General features: G+C 57.2%; 3 protein-coding genes across 3 annotated transcripts; all 3 read right to left on the reverse strand.

The window, feature by feature from the left end:
• Positions 1 to 1,049: 1,049 nt before the first annotated feature.
• VTJ83DRAFT_250 (uncharacterized protein) lies at positions 1,050 to 2,656 on the reverse strand (the record flags this gene model as incomplete). Its single annotated transcript, XM_071008777.1, has 4 exons — positions 1,050 to 1,255; positions 1,318 to 2,005; positions 2,068 to 2,505; positions 2,567 to 2,656. The coding sequence occupies 4 exons, from the start codon at positions 2,654 to 2,656 to the stop codon at positions 1,050 to 1,052; spliced, it is 1,422 nt and encodes a 473-aa protein (XP_070869603.1).
• Positions 2,657 to 3,266: 610 nt separating this feature from the next.
• Positions 3,267 to 4,209, reverse strand: VTJ83DRAFT_251 (uncharacterized protein; the record flags this gene model as incomplete). Its single annotated transcript, XM_071008788.1, has 3 exons — positions 3,267 to 3,478; positions 3,590 to 3,967; positions 4,029 to 4,209. 3 exons carry the CDS (start codon positions 4,207 to 4,209, stop codon positions 3,267 to 3,269), a joined length of 771 nt encoding a protein of 256 aa, XP_070869604.1.
• A 2,745-nt stretch (positions 4,210 to 6,954) lies between these two features.
• Positions 6,955 to 9,287, reverse strand: VTJ83DRAFT_252 (uncharacterized protein; the record flags this gene model as incomplete). The annotated part of the gene is made up of 4 exons (XM_071008799.1): positions 6,955 to 7,546; positions 7,604 to 8,162; positions 8,273 to 8,498; positions 8,715 to 9,287. 4 exons carry the CDS (start codon positions 9,285 to 9,287, stop codon positions 6,955 to 6,957), a joined length of 1,950 nt encoding a protein of 649 aa, XP_070869605.1.
• Positions 9,288 to 12,493: the final 3,206 nt, after the last annotated feature.

The following is a 12,493-nucleotide window of genomic DNA, read 5'->3' on the forward strand; positions in this document are numbered from 1 at the left end:
GCGTCGGGAGGTTATGATCTTCTGCGGCGGGTGACAGTTCAGAAGCTGGTTAAAGGTAGAAGTCAGAACAAGAACTCCTGAACCCGTCATAGAGAACGACCCACATGTGTTGGCCAAGGACTTTAAAGCTGTGACAACTTTAGTTCCACGCTGGCGGAGTTTGGCTGACAGCGCGGAGCCGGAGAGGGACGGTGAAAGAGAGCCGCTGCTGGCGGCCGAGTCCCCCGGTGACTCGCGCTCGAGGCACCGGTCACCGATCTGGCCTTGATTCTGGACAGAACGATCGTTCATGTCGACTGGGCGAGTCCATGGAACCCGATGTAAACAGCGTGGTTCATATGGAAATCTAACGAAAGTTTAAGTGGTAATGAATGAAAGTCGTGCTGAGATGTGACAATGTCAAGCCGACGAAGGCTAGAGTCGATGAAAACCTGCGGCTTGGACGAAGAGGACATCGAGGAACCTCCTCCTTTCCAGAAATCCGAACCGAAGGAGAACTATTAACGCTTGCAAGAAGACCTTGATCCCGCAACTTCTGTCTGTCGTTCATGATGCCCGGGGGTTAAGAGTGACCTTGTGGTGGAGTTCTGGATGGTCACCAACCCAGCAAGATCAATACCTAGGTTCCTACCTAGGTAGGCAAGAGCAAGAGAAGATGTCCCGCACAAAATTGGATGTACAGAGTCCCATTTGACGACTATTGACATGATGTAAATCGAACACAAAAGAAAAATCATTCGAGTTTTTGAGCCCACCAACCCAGATGCAATGTAGGCCGCCTCGCTCTCCCACATTGCCATCGCCCTGTCGGTTCTCTGCCAGGACAAGGGGTCTCTGTAGACCGCGCCAGGTCAGGAGCCTCCGCGCTGCTATGTATTAGCCCGCCATGGGACCGGCCGCAGCAGCCAGCTTGACGGGTTCAGAATATAGACGAGATCAACCCCCCCACCTCATAACCAACACATCTAATCCCACACGACCGACGCCACGCTCATGTAACCCAGCGAAAGGCACGCGCGGATGCGCCTTTCTGCGCTCTGATGCCTCATTTACTTGATCTCAAGGAGCTTGACATCAAAGATGAGCTTGCTGTTCGCCGGGATCCCGGGCATAGACCGGCTGCCGTAGGCGAGGTGGGCAGGAATGGTGAGACGGCGCTCGCCACCGACGGCCATGCCGACGATGCCGATGTCCCAGCCCTTGATGACCTCACCCTTGCCGAGCTTGAAGGAGAACGGCGCGCCCTTCTTGTTGGCTAAACGCGATGAGTCAGCCTCTGCTTCTACACAAACATGCCCCTCTTTTGTTGGAACTTACCATCAAACACCTTGCCGTTCTCAAGCTTGCCGATGTACCGCATGCTGACCCTGTCGCCCGCCTTGGCCGTGCGACCGGTACCCACCTTGCGGTCGTCAACCGTGACGCCCTGGACGACCTTGACGCCGAGGCCCTTCTTGTCACCCTTGTCGGCCTTGTTCTCAAGCTTGTCCTTGGCGGGGCCCGTAGGACCCTGCTCCAGGTTCTTGGCGAACTGGACCTTCTTGTCGCTCTTCGCCTCCTTCTTGTCCGCAGCAGCAGCAACAGCCTCGCCCTGGTTGTTCTTGAGCTTCTTCTGCTGCTTCTTGCTGAGCTTCTTGTCGTCCTTGGCCATCATATCGTCCAGGTTCTCGGCGTTTTCCTCGGCAGGACGCTTCTTGCCCTTCTTGGCCTCGACCAGCTTGGGCGCCTCCTCGTCGTCGGTATCGATCTCCTCAACACGAGTCGCCCCGTCGATGTGGTCCAGCTCGTCGCTCATCTCGTCCGAATCCTCATCCTCGAGACCAGGAGGGAGGTCGTACTCCAGGTCGTCATCGGAGTACTCATCCTCGTCCTCGTCCTCGTCGTCCTCCTCCTCGTCTTGCGGAACGACGTAGTTGCCGGTGAGGTAGACGGTGTGGGTGCCCTTGACGCTGAAGAAGATCTTCTCGCCCTCGCCCACGGTGATGTCGATGGGCTGCTGATAGGTCTGCAGGAGCAAGTTAGCCGGCATGTCCAAAGCTCTCCTAACTGCAGCAAGAAGCCACGTACCCGCTCGGTGTCGAGAGTGCAAACCACGAACTCGTCCATGTGGAAGTCGGCCTCCTCCTCCTCGTCGGAGCTCTCATCATCCTCATCGCTGGCCTTCGCCTTGCCCTTGTTCTTGCCGTTGGGCTTCTCGGCATCCTCCATCTCAGCATCCGAGTCCTCCTTGGTAGCCTCCATCAGCTTCTTGATGGCAGCATCACGACGCGCCTTCTTGGACTTGGAGGGGTCGCTGGGGCCACCGTTGACCTCCTCGTCGTCGTCCGAAGACTCGTCATCGGCGCCGCCAAGGAGCTGCTGGAGATACTCATCGTCCTCCTCGTCCTCGTCATCGACGCTGGCCTTGTAGATCTTGAGGGTCGAGCGGGGAACTGAGGGGACGTTGCCTTGGCCATCGGTCTGGGGCTCTGCCGTGGGGTCAATGGCGGCCATGGTAATCCGGATCTGGACGATTGAGTCAGCAAACCATGGCAGGAGGGGGCTTTAAGAATGCTTGATGGCATACCGTCGCCGGGAACTCAATCTCGGCGGGAACCATGATCTCGCCGGGAGGGACCTCCAGGCCGTACACGGCGACAGGCAGAAGCGACGACATCTTGAATGGTATGTGAATCGGGAAGAAAGGTAGGAGGCGGGTGCAGTCAATCAATGAACAGAAAACAGGATGAGGTATCCCGCGGCTGATAGAGGAAGTTGGAAAAAGGTTGGATTGCGAAACTGGAAGAAAACTTGACTGCCGCCTTGGATGGTCGATTCTGCTGAATTTCTTCAAACGGGACTCTTGAAGCCAGAAAAATTTGGAGACAGCCAGATAAGGCCTTATCGCTCCACCTGCTGCCCGGCCAACCGGGCCAGTCCCCGCATGTGTGCTGACCGCCTGCCGAACCCAGCTTAGCGCTCTCCACTCTTTTTTGGAGGATGCAACCCTCTCTCCATCGCTTCCGGTTTGACAGGAACCTTGACTTGAACGTCAGCTCTACTACTATAGTATGTACTCTAGCACTTCGATCTCTGATCAGAGACGATAAGATTCCAGACGCTAGAGGAGGAACTGGTGTCTCTGCTTTGTTCCTTTCACGGATTGAGTCAATTGATAAAGCTGTTTCACACCCCACCCCTCCGTGGATGTAACTGAACAGTCAAAGGGTACCATGCACCATCGTCTTGTCACATTTACTTCTGTCAAACGGCATTTTTCCCTGCCCTTAGGCTGTCGTCTTCTTCCCCAGCCCCATGAACGTAGCCTTCAGCATCTGCCAGACAATCCCCAGCGTCCACACCATCTTGCCTGTCTCATACCTTTGAGGCCTGTCCCCCGTTTCGGTCAAGCTCAAGGCCGCCTCGGCCACAGGCCCCGGGATTCTGCCACTCAACCTGGCATACGCCCCAACCAGATCATTTCCGTTGGTGACGCCGCCTACGGCAGGTTCCTCTGGTCAGCCGAGCGATCACGACCGCAAAAACACGGTCAAGTTCCATAGGCAGGAACCTCCCTGGCTTTCAAGGCCCATGGGATAATACAACTTACCGCTGCTCCAAATATTCCCATCCCTCACCCACCGCAGCTCCTCGCCCACCCACTCCGTCTCTTTGAACTTCTTGGCCAGCTCGCCCTGGACCCCCCTGGGCCCGCACGCCTTCTTCCCCTTCAGGATGCCCGCCTCGCCAGCGACAAGGATCCCGGTGCAGATGCTCAGGATGTCGGTCTCAGGGCGAGCCGCATGGGCGGCCAACCAGCCTGTCGCATTCTTGATGGCATTGAAGTCCATGGCGGGATCCGGTCCTGGAAGGAGGATGACGTCGAGTTGGCCGGGGGCGACGGCCGGATCGGAAAAGTGATGGGTGCAGGGGAGCTTGACTTGCGCGGTGAGCTGGATGAAGGAGCCCGGCTGTATGGTGGATATGTCTTTGAAACGTGCTGTTAGTACGCAGCAGACATGGATGGAAGAAGGGGAGGGCGTGGGTACAAAAGATTTGCATGCTGGGCGCGAGGGCGAGCAACGAGGGGGGAATGAAATCCCCAATCAGCGTGAAGTACTCGTAGCTCATGCTCGCCAGCACGTCGACGCAGGCCACATCGAGAAGTTGGGTGTCTGGTAGGGTGAAGACCCCGACACGTATCGTCTTGCGGGACTCGGCGGCCGTCATGGTGAGTAAAACGGGGAAGAACGACAATGGCGCTGGATGTACCGGATGAGCAGCACTGGAAGTGTGCTCTGAGATGGTAGGCGGGACCGGACATCCCCTTAATATCTTGCCGGACTTTCATGCTTCTTTCTCTCTCGCAACGCGCGTCCTTGACGGCGATGCTCCGAAACGCTCCGGCGCTCCGGGCCCGGTACCCATGGCCAACAGCCCCCATCCGGCGCCGGGGTGGGGCCCGGCAACCCGGTTCGGAGGCTGATTGGTCGTTTCTTGGCCAACATCCGAGAGGCTTCGGCGCTTAGCGCGAGTTCCTGACCGGCGCCTGTAACCAGCCTCACGTGTCTCACAAGCGGTAAGCTCCGGACATGGCGATAATCCATACCCCGATGATCCGTTAATCACCCAGGAAAGCGTTGTCGATACCTCAGGCAGTTGACGTGAGCGCGTTCTTGGCGTGGGGGTCTATGGTGCAGTGAAGAAAACAACACAGCCACAGCGGGCTGATCTCTCGGATTGCGTCCCGCAAAGAACATCGAGCTGCGACACCCTCTGCACTGTTCACTGCCGAGGGTCCGGCGTGTTTTTTTTGGACGGCTCGGGTTGGCCCTGCTACGACACGCCCCGTCGCTCAGATCTGGAAGATTAAGGCCGGGACCTTTTGTCTAGCTGCAGGAAATCACCTCCGCAAGAGACTCAAGTTGGGCGCCGAACTCGCAGGATTCCCTGGACAGTCCGGCCCTGTCCGCCTCACCACTGTGCATATGGAGAACGGGTCCAGAATCCCTTGAACACGCCATGGAAACCATTGGTCTCGAGCACACAGCATCCGCCCAGAAAACATAGCCACGATCACAAGTCCAAGGCCAAGCCTTGCTTCCATCCTTCGCCTCTCAGACACGTCAGCCGTCTTTGCTTCCCCTCTTCGACCGGCACCCTTCCTCCTCACCACACACCCTCACTGCCACGACACGATTGATGTACCGGGGCCAGGCGGAACCTCCAGCTTGCCCGGAACTGTCGGATACAAGGGACGAGTGTAACCGTTCCCTGTCCCAGGCAGCGCCTCGCCGCTACTATTCCATTCTCCGCCGGTCCCGGCACATACGCGGAGGCCATGGTCGCTTGACGAGACAATATATCAAACGGGAATGTTTGGATGCCTGAGCTTGGTATGCAGTACGGTACAAGACACAGCTATCTGGGCCTTGCCTTACGTACAGTGCCCGGCTCCATCGGACCTACGGTACACGGGGGAATCCCGAGTCAGCGAGGCTGTGTAACTTGGGATCGATCCCTCCCGGCCCATCTGACTCCCATCTAATATATCCCAGAAAGCCCTCCTGAGCACAAGTGCGGCGGTCTACGGCAGGGCCTTATGTCCGGCCAACAGGTCAATAGATTTGGCATGTTTGTCCCGGTCTCCGGGCCTCAATGCAGTCACAAAGACGGAAGAAAAACTTCATCGTAGTCCCAAAAGTACGGAACCGTAGTGTGTATTGCGCAGGCCGAAAAGCGAGCGTGTGGATGTATTTCATTATCATCTCCTACTCTCCAAGAGCATGCCCAAAACATCAGGGTGGCCCGTGAAGAATGGTCAAGTTCTATCATGGCTCCCTAGGCACCCCTGCTACTCCCACGCGCATTGCCCGGCCAGGTCCACCCAAGAGGTAGGTAATTAGGGGAGGAGGTAGGTCACCAACACCCCCATTCGCCTGAACACGACGAATGCCGTTGATGCCTCCTGTCCTCCCTCTCCCTTTCCTCGTTTTCGTACCCGCCAGCTATGCCGTCCTCCTTCGCATGTCGTGCTATGTACATAAGTAATGATTAAATATTAGACCTTCAAAATGGCGGACCTTTGGGTATTATGTCGGGTGCTCACTGGGGGATGGATCCCATCTTGGTCCCCCCCAAGCCACGAATCGCAGAGCGCCCGCGTCCGCCATCTTCATCTCCTCTTCTCGTGGTGTTTCTTCTCATCTTCCGAGCAGCAAGGGCGAAAGATGTCGAGCTCTTTGCAGGCTTACTCTTTCGTCAACTCTGTGTCGTGGCGATCGATCAAACCGAACCATCGACCCAGCCCCTCGTCGTCAAAGATGCTGAATGCGCGCCTGCGTTGCCGCTTTCCCATGTTGCCCTTCCTTCGCGTCTTCCATGTGTGCCTGAACGAATGGCGCCAGCAGGCGGGATATCGTCCGTGTTTGATGTCCCGTTCCCCCCAAAACTCCTGCCGGTATCAATGTGGTTCCTCTCCTATCCCGCTCCGAAACTCCGATGACCCACTCATTAAAAACGCAAGCGGGAAACAGGAAAGATGAAAAGAAAAAAAGAAATTAACCGAGAGCCCCCATATCTAGATGCCAAAATGCTGATGCCATGCCGTGAATATCAACATCATGTCCTCTTGATTACACACTTGCGCATTCGGGCCCGTGTTGGTAGAAGCGCGAAGGACGACACGGCCGAGAAACGTCGGCACGGTTGTCGCCCGAAGCCGAGGCGTAACCATTTCTCAAGAAAGAAGTGAAGATTAACGGGCTGGGGCCACTCGGGTGGGGGGAGAGGGCGGCAAGTGATGCTTGGGGGGTGAGCATCATGCCGCCAGTTGTTGTTAGGGTTGGTCAGGTCCCAGGCGGGAACGATGATACCGAGTGTGCGCGAAGCAAGTGATCAGAGGAGGCGTGAGAAAAAAACGTTGCTGAAAAGGAAAACGTTCATGTCGTGAAAAACGCACACACAGGCGGGCCATTATACCAGCGCGTCGCCTGTGAGTGATTTCGATCTCCTCCGCGTCACTTTCTTGCTGACCGTGTATACCAAATCCAGAGTCCAGAAGTGGTATATTTGCGCTTGCGCACAGGGGATCGAGCCAAAGATCGGCGCGACCAGCGGGACCATGATGTAGTCGATGAAGTTCGTCTTCAGCCTCCTGTGGGAAAAGTGCATGCCCTTGATGAGGCCAGCGTCGCTCATTTCCTTCTCGCGGGTCTCGACGCAGATCTTGTGGAAGCCCTCGTAGAGGAAGAGGTAGAAGGCGACCTCCATGAAGCCCAGGGTGCGGAGGACGTTGCAGACGGTGAAGATCCAGTTGATACCGTGGATATCGGGGGCGCCGTCCATCACCCACATGAAGAGGGTGGACGCGACCACGAGGATGGTCATCTGCACCGGGAGGAAGTGGGCTTCAAAGAGGCGGTGGAACAGGTAGACAATCCGCTTCCAATCGGGCTCCTTGATCGTGTCGGACACAACATCCGAAAAAATACCGCTCTCGGAAGCCGTCTCCGAGCCGGTGCCGTCGAGCTGCGACTGAGGAACGTAGCTGTCCGAGTCATCGTTCCTGATACCACATTAGCACCAAGCTTGTGAAACCAACGAGACGTGGGACATGACTTACAGAGACGTGTGCAGAGGCCGGAACGCCCTGGAAGTGTGCTTCCTCTCCTTCCACACCTCGACAACCTTCCTCAGGGCATAACCAGTGTCCAGAGCACCCCACATGTGACGGAGAGCCTGCTTGTACCGCGCGCGCACGTCCATAATGAGACCGGGAAGACCCTTGCCGAAGCCGCCGCCCGTGACGTTGGTCTGGCTGACAGGACTCAGGACCGTGCGGACCGTCAGGTTGCCGTTCAGAGCGAAAAAGCACTTGAGATACATGTGCAAATCCTCTCCAATGGCCTCCGAGTCGCAGTCCCAGCCGCCGACGCGATCAACAAGCTCCAGGGGGACCGAGTACACCGAGGTGGGCGGAGCAATTGTCGAGCGCTGGTACAGGCCAGACATGCCAGCCGCGGACCACAGGACGTCGGCGACGCGGACAACAGCGGGGACATTGTGAGCGTTCCGGTCGAAGATGATAGGCACCGAGTACAGAGTCGTATTGGCCGTCTCAGGGTGGGCGATGTGCATCGAGGTGATATTGGCAAAGTAGCTTGACGAGAGGTGGCTGTCGGCTGCAGGCGAACAAACTTGGTTAGCGGGGTCCTGATGTGCAGATGCGGCCTCAACGGGGCCAATGCAAGCCAAGATAGGCGCGTCTAGGCCCGGCGGTGGGGGTACATACCATCAATGCCCGTGACAATCACGTCCTTCCGCTGAGCGAGGCTGTACTTTTCGCTGAGCTTCCGAGCGGCCCACGCCATGTTGCTGCCCTTGCCGGCGAGCTCGCCAGGGAGGTCGGGCGGGTGCACAGTGAAATCAATCGAGCGGAATTTCTTGGCGAACTCATTGATCAAGCCGGTCGCCTTGGTCACCGCGGTTTGCTCCCGTTCCTCCATAGCAAGGTACACCTGAAACGCAGTCGATGGTCAACATTCGGCCAAAGGCATGGGAGTGCCGGAAAACATTCAAGGCAACGGGCTGTCTTGAAGATCGAATTATCCACTCGTCGCCACCCCGAACGCCAATGAGGTGCGCAGGGTGATCGCGGGGACAAGGTTTCCCAAGCTGGCGTGGGGACGCGAAGGTGGAGAAAAAGGATAATAAAGAGTAGGGGTGCAACTCACATCGTACGTGTTGCGAGCCTGAGCGTGCGAAGCCAGGACCTCCAGCGTCTCCCTCAGGGTCTCAACTTCCTCCTTGTAATTCGGGATGACAATGGCGTGGATGACGCGATCCAGCGCGATGTCGCCGTCGGCATAGCGCTCGATATCCAAGTCACCGGCTTCGCTGCTCGAGGTGGAGCTGACGTCGCGCGACGAGGTCAGGGTCTCGGAGCTGGAGAGAGAGGTGGACGAACCGCGGCGGCGGTGACCGAACTTGAGCTCCCTCAGGGCCTTGGAACGCTGGGACTGGCGAAGCGACCGGGTGATCGAGAAGACGGCCCAGCACGAGCGGAGTGGGAAGACGAAGACGAGGAAGTGGATGAACAGGCAGTACCAGGCGAACAACTTGACCCAGGCGCGGGCGGTCCTGGCGTTGTAGGCCGGCGGCGTGCTAGGGCTGCCTGTTGACTGATACTTGTAGTCATGCCGTTGAGCCTCGAGCTCGCTCGAAATAGCCAGGTACGAGAGCGCAATGGTGCTCAGCATGGCGAGGCCGCCAGCGCGGCGGCTGCACCATGCTAATACGCTGGACATGGTCGTGACTGCGCGAGGATAATTACGGAGCCGAAATAAAACTTTGACGGTTGAGGCGTCTGATTAAGAGCGGGCGATTCGGCCTGCTGTTTCTCCTCGGGGGGATGAGGTGCCCCAGAGACAGGCAGGCTAGGACTTGGCTTGCGGAGAGGCGGCGCGACACGAGGTCGAAGGAGCTTCGGCCGCAAAGACGAGAGAGTCGACGGGAACACGTCGATTGGGCCCCGTGTGGACACAGGAGGGACGCGAGTCGGTGTGCACTCGACGCGATACTTGCACAGGTCCACTGGCGCAGCAGGCCTGGCGACGGGAGACGGAGGGGGAGGAAGAAGGAAGAGGGAAGAGGGGAGGAAGAGGGGAGGAAGAGGGGAAGGAGGGAGGTGCGGGAGGTGAGAGGGAAGAGGAAGAGAAGAAGAAGAAACTGTCAGGGCGCAATGCCGGCTGGAAAGCGGTGCAGCCGTGGGACTGGCGGTGCGCTGGGGGTGGGTAGGTAGAGAGGCGAAGTCGGGGAGCTGAGGGTACCTTAGCTGTTGATGCGATGGAACCCCACGACCCCAGACCAGTCGAGTGCAGAAAAAAAAAGGGGGACCCCCGTCAGCGCATACACAGTACAGTCCAGAACGAGCCTGTGACAAACCAATGCAAACTGGGGGGGGGGGGGGGGTGCGGTGCAAACTCTCGGTCCAGCGACCGACACGGAGAGAGACGGCGTCCGTTCCCTCAGGTTACAGCACAGTGCCGTACGGTACGACACGACCCCTTGCCGGTCGTGTTCAAGCGTTCCGAACTTTCGTCAGGTTTGGGCACACACGTTCTGGCTAGGGCCAAGGCTGAATGGATGAAGGTCCGTGGGTTTTCCGTGGTCTACCTGAGTTTGTCTGACGGCTGTGGTTATTGCGACCGAGGGCTGCAGCGGCAGCAATGCTGGCCAGACAGATTTGGAAGACAGACATTGTGTCGCGGGACTGTGTTAGACTCTTCCCAATGACAGGATACATTGCGGGGATCGTCTCTTCCGGCCCATTGATTGCCTTCTGCCAGTTCAATGTCGGGTGAGGCGGCTCCTGGTCCGTCGATGCCCTCGAGGCTTGGAAGAGGCGGTGACATCAAGTAAACGTCAGGCGGCCGTTGTCTGTTGTGGCAACCTTGCTCAGTTTTTGGGATGAAATCTGCTCGAAATGAACTCTTTCCGGCAGATACCTAACGTTAGCCAGCTGTGCTTTGGAGAAGCGTTGCTTGGTCCCGTCGATCTGCTCATCGATCGGTTTCATCTGCTCACAAAACACTGTGGCCGAGGGCGCGGCCGTGAAGCCCTGCCGCGGGTGGTTCAAGGCAGGAACATGCCGGGTAACACAACGCAGGAGCTATAGCTGAATTGGGTTTAGCCCACTGCCAAGCAACGGCTATTCCTGCTGGCGCGCTCGTACGTTCTCGTTACCGACAGTGTGCGTTATTTAAGATTTACACCGTCCGCGTTGCAACCTTGGACCTGACGTCCATCCAGAGGGCGGAAGGGAATGGAATGGGCAGAGGGCGGCTTGCCATTCGTGGTGATTTTTTCCCCAACCACAACCTGCGGTTGAAATGGCTCCATGGCAACCAACTCCGCTCCACAACTTCTCTTGTTCGGGACTACTTGTACACACAGTACACTCTGGTAGTAGGCAATCCGAACAACAGCAAAATTTTTCCATCAGGTTTGCAATGCCTACTGTGTAGTACGCAGTAGCTCGGCCAGCTGACGGACGCTGAGCAAGGCGCTTACCTCTGAGGCGTTCATGTCCACGAGCTGGGACTGCGGCCCAGCGACCTTTTCGTCCAGGTTCCGTCCGTCGGGCCGGCCAGTTGGACTGGGGGAATCTTGGTCGCAACAGCTGCATCTCCTGGGGACGGGAGATGACCCGCGTCGTGTCAGCCTGCGTGTCCCTGCGCCACACACCGGTGCGGTCTGGCTTCACCCAGCCCACCGCAATGTCTCATATCTACCTTGCTGACTATGCATCCGTGTTTCTTTGTATTGTATCACTTTTCCTCAAGATCTCACATGCGAACATTGGGAAACTCGTTACCGCACGTTGCAGGCACTGTGATGGACTTCTCCGGCTTGGACCAGCTTGGCGCCTTCGATCGACGCCCCCGTGGCGTGTTACATCGCACTCAGAACAAACTTTTTGCTCCCATCCTGGTTTGACGATGGTTAGTTACTGATAACGATAACGTTCGCCTTGCTCCATCCGCAGAAACTATTCACTGCCAAGGTTGTGGGCCGATGAGGTGACACAGCTCTGTGGGAAATGTCGGTTTGTGTGCTGGGGGATGCGCCTCTCGTTCTCATCCGTCGTTGGCCAGGACCATGCCGCGCTAGCTACAGATGAAGTGTGGCCGCATACTGCGTAGTTACCTAGCAAGGTTCCTAGCCATCGTAACGCCCCGCCATAGGCCATTACGATTACGACCAGACGAGGCCAGGATTGCGGGATGGCGTCGAGATTCCCAGCCTTCCAAATTTTGCTGGACCTATCAGGCTGGAGAGACGGAGCACCTGAATCCCCACTGCAAGATAACTAGTTACGCAGTACTCTCTTGGAGCCTTTCGTCAAAGCCCCTGGTTTGGATCAAAATTCGAGCATTTTTCTTGGAACGATGAGTGTACATACAAGTAAAGTCGTCACAGGTCCGGTTGTAACCGTACCTGACGTGCGTGAGCATGTATAGTACGCAGTAAGCATGTACGTACTGCGTATGAGGCACGGTGTGCGGCTCATCCCCATGGAGAGGCCTCCCCTCGAAACGCAAACGGTGGCGTCTCGGTAGCCCGCCCTGCATGATCCTCGGCTTCATTTCATTTGACGGCTTGCCAGGCGTCTCATTGGATGGTTCCGTGATCCCCTCGCAGACCAAACATGTTCACTTGTCGCTTTTTCTTTTCGAGCCTGCATTTCATCAGCCTTGGTTGGCTTGATTTGTTCAATCTCCTCAGGAGTCATTTCGCTTCCATCTGGGAACACAATGTCTTGACGCGGGTTGGTTGAGAACGAAAGGCTGAAACCGCTGGGACTCGACATCCAGCCAGGCGGTTCGGCGAGCTTTCCATTCGTCCCAATGGTCTGAGAATGAGAGCCCAGCGTGCGGGCCTGGTGAACGGAGCGTTGGGGCTCACCACTCTGGGACGCAGAACTGGGAAGTAAGTGGCAGGGACAGTTATC

The sequence above is a fragment of the Remersonia thermophila genome, chromosome 1, assembly GCF_042764415.1.
Source record: "Remersonia thermophila strain ATCC 22073 chromosome 1, whole genome shotgun sequence".
NCBI lineage: Eukaryota > Fungi > Ascomycota > Sordariomycetes > Sordariales > Chaetomiaceae > Remersonia > Remersonia thermophila.